The 8,445-nt window shown below is 40.9% G+C and overlaps 1 protein-coding gene across 6 annotated transcripts in view; it reads right to left on the bottom strand.

The window, feature by feature from the left end:
• The window catches only part of LOC114935742 (paired box protein Pax-6), a 123,491-nt gene that overhangs the window by 3,014 nt on the left and 112,032 nt on the right, over positions 1-8,445 (bottom strand). For 4 of the 6 annotated variants that reach the window (XM_085481758.1, XM_029308671.2, XM_085481759.1 and 1 more), the window contains 3 exons: positions 1,802-2,061; positions 747-1,036; positions 290-600 (listed from right to left, as the gene is read on the bottom strand). In XM_085481758.1, the coding sequence (XP_085337884.1) occupies positions 290-600; positions 747-1,036; positions 1,802-2,061 (861 nt within the window). Of the gene's footprint in view, positions 1-193; positions 601-746; positions 1,037-1,801; positions 2,062-8,445 lie in introns of all 6 variants that reach the window. The other 2 variants (XR_014924528.1, XM_085481761.1) reach the window with 2 other exon arrangements.

The following is an 8,445-nucleotide window of genomic DNA, read 5'->3' as shown; positions in this document are numbered from 1 at the left end:
CAGGCGGCTAATGTAGGCGATGCAGGCGAGTAGCTTTACGGAGACCCCGTAAAGCTAGATCGCATTTTACTGATATAATGAGATGGGGAAATTTCTCACGGGATCGTTCGATCGCGCGGACGGGAATACTTTGAAGGAGGGGGACACCAAAGGGGGAGGGCAGGGAAAGACAGAAGCGTGTATAATCCATTACCGGCGGGCTCGATAGCGTGTTATCCATGGTAGCCGTAGTAGTAGTCCATCGGCTAGAGTGCAAGCAGCGAATGCAGTGAGTGCGGTAGACACTCACCGGTCGAGCTGGCGTTCTGATTGTACTGATTGAGACCCGCCGCATGATAGGGCTGCGTGGGGCTGCAAGTGGGCCTGGCGCCGTAGCCCAGATGAAGGGGCTCGTAGCTCGGCGGTCTCGCGACCCCGCACGAGTAGCCGTTGTCCCGTTGCTGGAGGCACGCACCAGGACTCGGTCCGACCGTCATACCCACGGTCATGCCCATCGGACTCATCCCACCCCCGGTGGACAGCGAGGACATGCTGCTCGTCGTGTGCTGGTTCTGCTGACTGGCGCCCGACATGGTGAAGCTCGGCATCGATGTCATTGGGCTGTAATAAAAAAAGAATATTATGACGGCGCGATTTAGCAAGATCATTTCCTCTTCTATTATCAAATATCCAATCGCTAATCATCAGTTTAATATTCCCATCTTGGATTTTGGATAGTTAGTCGGTGAAAACTTTTTTCCTCTCACCTGTATGAGTCAGGCATGCTGGGTATTCCGGGATATACGGCGGTGGGCGCAAATCCGTGGTGTATCCTGGGAGGTGAGGGTGGCGCCTGCGGTGGTGGCTGGCCGCCGAGTATCCCCGAGGGTGGCGGCGGTGTCGGGTGACCAGCACCCACCAGACTAACGCCGGCAGTGTGTTGTTGTTGCTGCTGCTGTTGCTGCTGCTGCTGTTGCTGCGGTGGCGGATTATCCCTCCGTTGCGTGCGTAATTTCTCCTCGCGCCGCCACTTGGCCCGCCGATTCGAAAACCAGACCTGAGTTAGTGAACGAGAAGACAGACGAAGATACAGGTCAATCGCTAGGCTACGGATCATTTTCGTATCGGTTGACAATCGTGGACGAAACGGCTCATTAAGAAAACGCGTTGATTCTTCTACGAAGATCTGTTACAAATTTGTGTTCATTTTTTGAGGTAATTTTTTATTGATAATCTCTTGATAATTTTATTTTATGATGATCAAGCCTTGATGTTTGTAATAAAATAACAGACCTGTATGAATGCGTAAAGAATAGTATCATAAAACTGTACATAATATTGCTTTGGATAAATGATAAAAACGATGAAATAAAGTTATATTTATAAAAAAATACTGCTACACCGTTTTCTTTCTAAAACTGCCAACCACTGTTCTCAGCCACAAATATATTCAAGAATTAAAAGGTACAGCAAATTTACATACAAATACCGAGGAATATATGTTGCATAATTATCAATTAAGTATATATAAAAATTCATCACGTCTTATAATAAGTGAATAACGAGTAGCTCGATTTAAGATCAAACGTGATAATTGAGATCTTGACATAAATAGAAGAAACACCAAATAATCTGATAAAATTTACAATTATTTACCAATATATAATATATTAATCGACAAAATAAACTCGCTATTTAATATTGTTTTACGATTGCTAATTTCTTTGAAGAAACTATTACGCTGTCATTTTTATTTAAAATCTCGGTGTCGATTCTCTTGTTCTTATGCAAGTATCGGCTAAGAAGGTGCAAGAATAGTCACCTGTATTCGCGCTTCCGGTAGGCCGATCTTGCCGGCGAGTCTCTCCCTGGCGAACACATCCGGATAGTGCGTTCTCTCGAATTCCTTCTCGAGCGCGTCGATTTGCTCGTTACTGAAGCTCGTGCGATTCCTCTGCAGCTTCCTCTTTAGACGAAGACGTGCCTGATCGTCATCAGCACCACCCGACACGCTGCCGGCGTTGCTGTTGTCACCTCCGCTGTTCGTTTCGTCCGAATGCGCGCCACCCTCGAGCTCGGTTACTGTAATGATAAAACATATCGCCTGTTATCAACGCTTGTCACAGAGCTATTAAGAGCAACTTTTTCCTTCGTATTGTATATGAATTAAATATGGTACGCATGAAATATAATTACGGTGACCTCCCGTCCTTTATTTTAGAGGATGAGCCTTTATTTCAAGTAGCTGCCCTTTAGGTTCATTCATTTTCCCAAGATTTAATTTTGTCCTTTATTTTTTTATTTTAGAATTCCCTTTTTTTGCTCGATCTCCACTTTTTGGTCGCAAACTAATTTGAAAACATGTTGAAACAAACCCTAAAATTTTCAAATTTCTCCTTTATTTGTTAGAAAATATGGTTGCCGTAAATATAGTATGATTATTTTATTAAAAGAATTTCTTGCGAATTAACTTTCTATTAAAGCGACCAAAATATAATTAAGAATTTTTAAAATGCACTCATATATCAGTTTTAAATTAATATATTAAATAATTCATTTATATATCTTTGATGCTTTAAGCTTTAAACGAGTCATCAAACATCATATAGAATTATGAATATTTATTAAATTTTATAAACTCTATTTTTTTCTAAAGTTTTGAAAATATAAAATTTACATTCAATCTGCATAAATGAATACCAAAGACATGTGCATTAAAAAATTTAATAAATATTCATAATTCTTATAAAAATTAATATATGACACGTTTGAAGGCTCACTTAGGCTCACTAAGGGATGAAGCTTGAAAAATCAAAGATAATTAAAGGAATTATTTAATATATTTATTATTATTGTAGTATTTAATATCGAATATACCTTCCTCAAAATAATTAAGGGATCAAAAAAATTATGCTAAAAATAGGCAAATATTTCAAATGTTTGCTTATTTTTAGACAATTTTTTTGATTCCTTAATTTTTGAGGAGTACATTACAAGACTACAACCATTGATTTTTGGCCAGAAATTTAAATAGAAAAAATTCTTTTCAAATTCAAATTCAAATTTTAATTAAAATTAAAGTCCATTACTCTAGAAAATTACACACTTGGCTAATGATTTTTCCAAATATCGATATAAAGACTATCTCTTTTAAATCTCTCTTTCGAGCGAGTTAAGCTTTACAGAAATCGCTCCTGGTTGTAACGGAGAAGGAAATCGGCGATGTATTATCGATGTCAGGATGTGTGATAACGTGGCACACGATTTGGGGTTTCGCTTACTCTCCCCTTTCTCTCCCTTTCTTCTCCCTCTGATTTTCTTATATCAATAGCTGCACGCGTTATATACGCTCGCGTCTTTGTAGGTGTATCTATTCGTATGTATGTATATGTGTATGCATACATGTGGGACGCGCGTATGTGAAGGAACACGAGCGGTATAGGCAGGCGTCGCCGGGTGAACCTTATCGTCGGTTTCTGGGTGAGCGCGTCGAGGCGTCACCGGGTTTGCTTCGACGACGACGACGACGACGAGGGGAACGGCGCGGAGACACAGGGTAGAACGAGAAGAGGACGATGAAGGAGAAAGCGCGGGGGATGAGGCTATCCGGGTGCCCGATAAGACGACGTCCCGACCGCCAGTCGCCGGCCACCCCCCTACGAGATATGCCACTGTCATTTCGCGACTACCACCTCTTCGTTGGAGAGGCTCGACTCAGAATCTGGCTCGATGTGACACGCGACTTGTCGCTGTGTTATCGAAAATTATATATTTCATTATATATTCTATGTATATAATTGAGAGTTCTGTCTTCTATATAATTCTATATCATTATTTATCACTATAATTAGTGGTAAGAAATCATATTTTTTCACATAAGAATTTCCTAAATTTCTTATATATTTGTATCTCCATCATCCTCGCATTTAATTAAAAATATATTTTATTTAAATGCGAAATCCATTATATGCTTTCAGCAATTTGCATTTAAAAAGTGTCCACCTCTGAATGTCTGTTAGCAGATTTTATTCTTATTATGACGATAAATATAATTACGTTAAAAGATATTTCGATGGGGATAAATAATATTTAATTTGATAAAAAAACGTATAATATTAATCAAGTAAAAGATCCTACTGGAAATAGCTGTCACCTTTGAGTCATCAGTATACAGATATTGCTGAAAGATAGGGTAGAGTAAATCGCATTTTTCATACATGACGTTAGATTCGGAACTCGGGGATAACGAAAACGTCTGTAATGATCATCGCAAAATCCATCCTCCCACAGGCTCACCCCTTCGTACCTTCCTCCACGTGATTCGCTCGAGGAAGCTGGCAGACGGCCACGCTAGTAGCGGCAAAGTTCTCGCGGCTCGGTAGGGTTGGTTGCCTCGAACTTCCTCCCTCGCGTTGAGGAGAATCGAGTGCGACGTTGGCGTACAAGTTCTCCGGAGGTCTCCAACCCCCTTTCCATCCAGCAGCCTCCTTCGGGGTTGCTCCTTCGTAACCGTGTACTGCAAACGATATCTTTAGGGCCGGCCCTCTCCTCCGTCAGTATCCACGGCGCGAGGTAAACGTTACGAGGGTGTCTTAAGCGGTAATTAAAACCGCCTTATCCCTCCCTTCCCTTTCCTTTCTCCTCTTCGCCCTTCCGAACCTTCCGGAACTCGGAGGAGCAACTTTGGGCCTTCGCGGTTGCTGGATCTCGTCTTTAACATCGCGTTACTGTTCATCGTTTCTACGCGGTGTACTCGCGAGTTTAACAGCGATGCGGAACTCGACGATGCCGAACGTCGAGCATTTAAGGGGAAGAGATTTGCCGTCGGAGTAAGTCTAAGTTGGGCTGAATTCACGAGGTGAACCGGTAACTAAAAATTTATACCGTCGTCTTCGTAATCTTCCAAACGTACTAGACCCCGTATGATAATGTATCGTGATTATTAATGAATTTTTTAAAACATGTCGCGTAAAAAATGTTCGGAGCAATTTTTGTTAAATGTGTAAGATTAGAAGAATTTAGTGGACATAATGAAACTAATGTTAATGTTATATTTAAACGACTGATCATTTATATCTTATTTTTTTTTCAATGCGATCCTTTTTTCCTTCTCTTTGTCGATGCATAAATTCTTGTCCTGATCAGTTGTATATTTTAATTAAAAGAACCGAACTTCGGAGATGCTAAAAATGTCACAACATTAAATATATTTATGCTACTTTATACGATGGGGCGAACAAAAAAAAATATATATATATATATATCTTCCCAAGGCACAAATCTCCATACTAAAGAACGTTCGAAAGGCAGGAGCTAAACGCGGGACCATTTTACCCATGGAGGGGAATCCTCGTCATCCAGGCAGCTTCTCGTTTCCCCCTGTCTCTCCCTTCGGTTCTGGCCCCAACCAGATCATTCGCATCTTCCTTCAACGAATTATCCACCAACCGGGAATGCTGTGCGTTCGAGCGTGATGGCGGATGGTTCGTGGTTTAAACTACTAACGTCGTTACGTGCATTCGATTTTCTTCCGATATTTTACACGCAACATTTTTAATGATGTGCGTTTTGTGTGCTCCTGCATTTGTACACTTCTATTTAATCCGGACTTTAGTCCGGATATGTTTTACCGTGCAACGGTTTTTTCCTGAGCCGAAATAAAAATAATCAACCGTTTTAAACGATTTAAGAGACACGGTGAATTTTCTACAGCGTATTTTATCAGTAATTACATTTTAAATTTTAATTACATGCTTATTATAATTTAAAAATTATATAAATATTTGCTCTGAACGCTTTTCCCCTGATAATTATTCCTCTTCGAGTGAAGAGTATATCAGAACCTACAGTTAAACGTAACAAAAATTATTTTCATTTCGCCCAAATTAATTTATTTTAAATTTCATTTTCTAGAAAGGTGTTGCTTCTCTTTTCGAAAATCCAGAAAATGGATTTCTCGTTGTTCGCGAGACAAAATCAGCGTCGGTTGTTTTTTACAAATAAAAACTGCGGAACACTGTGATCACTTGCAGGCGTTAAAACGCGTCTTCGGACCGAATAGAGTCGAGTGTGCGCGATCGTCGAGAGAGAAGGGACGTTTATATTAACGTCGATAATGGACTTGGTGGTGCACTTAGCTAAACGCTTTAAAAACTGCGTCGAAAGAGAGGGTATTGTGCGCGAACGTGCGCGGCCGCGACAATGCGCTCTTGCGACGACGAGGTCGCATTGTGGCGGTTCGTATCGGGGTAGTTTACTTTCAATCGTCGCGCGATCGGCCCGGGAAAAGGATCATCGAGCACAGTATAAGAATAACAAGAGCGAGGAAACAAAGGATCTATCGGCTAGAGAGAGAGAGAGAGAGAGAGAGAGAGAGAGAGAGAGAGAGAGAGAGAGAGAGAGAGAGAGAGAGAAAAGACGAGAGAATGGCGAAAAACTCTCTCTTTCTCTTCGAAAGTTTCTGTTGCTCTCCTAACTCGACCACGAGAAGTCATTCGAATGAGAAATAAAGAATAAAAAGAGGGAAGAAAAATACACAGGGGAGGACCCTAGGAGCTTCCTACTTCTCTCTCTCTCTCTCTCTTCTGGTCCACAGACGTGGACTATTGCGAGTTGAAATTCACAAGGGTTGCAACTCGATGATCGAAAAGGAAACAATGCTACATTTACACGATGAAACTTGACGTATAGGGTAAACGGCACGTGGTCCACTCGTGCGTGCCACGCAATCGATTCTTCACTGATTGAGAGAGGCGCGTTTCCTCTTTCGGTCCTCTTGGATGAGGAACACAGTGGCCAGACGCAAAGTGGCAAGCGTGAAGTGGCCAACTTTCAGACCGCGAGCTTCGTCGAGGCGTGATTAACGCGGCTTTCGTCTGGGTAGAGAAAACGTTTTGCGACGAGAGATCGAGCTCTCGAGCTATTGCAATGAACGATCAGCATACAATTGTACAAACGTACACGTATACACACATGCGCGTTCTATCATTCACCCTACGTTCTTAAATTACATTTTGAATCTGCTGGCTAATAAAGTCTTTGAACGGTTTATAATTTGCGGAAATTTAGGTCACAATTTGATTCCTAATTGTATAAATTGTGCCCTTCCCTTATGAGAAAAGAGGTTTATTTTGTAGATTACGCTATAGAATTTTTGATAACAAAAAGCATTTAATTTTCTTGAAATGTTATAAAAAAAAACTATTGTAATCAATTATTTAAATATTGAATAGCTAAAAAGAATGAATAAACCAATATAATGCGAATTAAAAATGTATTATGCATTTCTCTATAACTGGTTTAATTTCTTAACATAAAAGTCGCACAAGTCTCCGAGGGATTAATAAATTTACAAACCACAGACTTTCTTAATCTCACAATCCCCTAAACTAGTTTCGCATGAAAGACGACAGTCTCGAGCCGACACTTGGACTAAAACATCGAGTTTGTAAGCCGACATTTTACGGCTGCTAAAGCTAAACATACAACCTCGGAGGGATTCATCATCTGGAGAGGGAGAGACCAGATGCATTCCGCGTCGAATGGCGTCAGAATGGCAGCGATGATACAGATGTTACGCGCGCGTGATGTTCATTCAGGCGAATAAGAGTCAACGTCGGTACGGAAAGTCTGACGGCCATTATTATTATTAAGGGGGCCAGCTAATAACGCGTAATGCAGACCACGGCCGCCCTTTTTTCGCGCATTTTTATTAGCGTTCCTACCCTCCTCGACAGAGGCTTCCCCTAAGTGTGCGATGCCATAGGTGCGCGATGTACGCCAAGGCAGAAGACAACAGATCGGGGCACCACCCGTTTCGGTGTGACACCTCGCACCCTTCGGGATGACGATTATCGTTTTTAACCCGACTAGAAAAGCCAGTCGGTGACAATGGCCGGCCATGATGCGTTCGCAACGGCCATCCAGATGTCGTAAAAATGGCGCAAAGGGGGCGGGAATGGTGGGAAGACACGGATAAAAGTATATAATATAGAAATATATAGAAACGAAATCTTCGGCACTTGAACTGAACAAAACTGTGATTAAAATAAAAAATTTTAACACTGATTGCTTGGTTGATCACGCACATTGTATATTAATACTTTAACTCGACTGAAATGTTTTATAATTTCAGTATAAAGTAAAAAAAAAAAATTGTACAATAAAAATGTAATAAAATTATTTTCTTTCATATTTACATGTCCCGTTAAAATTATTAACTCGGAAAATTAATATTCCACGTATATTAATATTCCAAAATATTTTAGCTTAATTATAATTAGAGCGTAGCGAAACGGAATTTATTAATACGGAAATCCGATAAAACTCAGGATATGCGACTGATTTTACCGTGACAAATTTGAAAGGTATCTGCGAAGGATCATTTTCGGATGATGTAGAGGCAAAGGGACAGAAGAGAGCTTTCTCTCTCCTGCTACGAAATTGCGTATCGTATCGCTCAACAGC

The sequence above is a fragment of the Nylanderia fulva genome, unplaced genomic scaffold (assembly GCF_048542155.1).
Source record: "Nylanderia fulva isolate GAGA-0341 unplaced genomic scaffold, ASM4854215v1 Scaffold19, whole genome shotgun sequence".
Taxonomy (NCBI): domain Eukaryota; kingdom Metazoa; phylum Arthropoda; class Insecta; order Hymenoptera; family Formicidae; genus Nylanderia; species Nylanderia fulva.
Note: the sequence above shows the minus strand (reverse complement) of the source record. Positions and strands in the feature narration are given on the sequence as shown.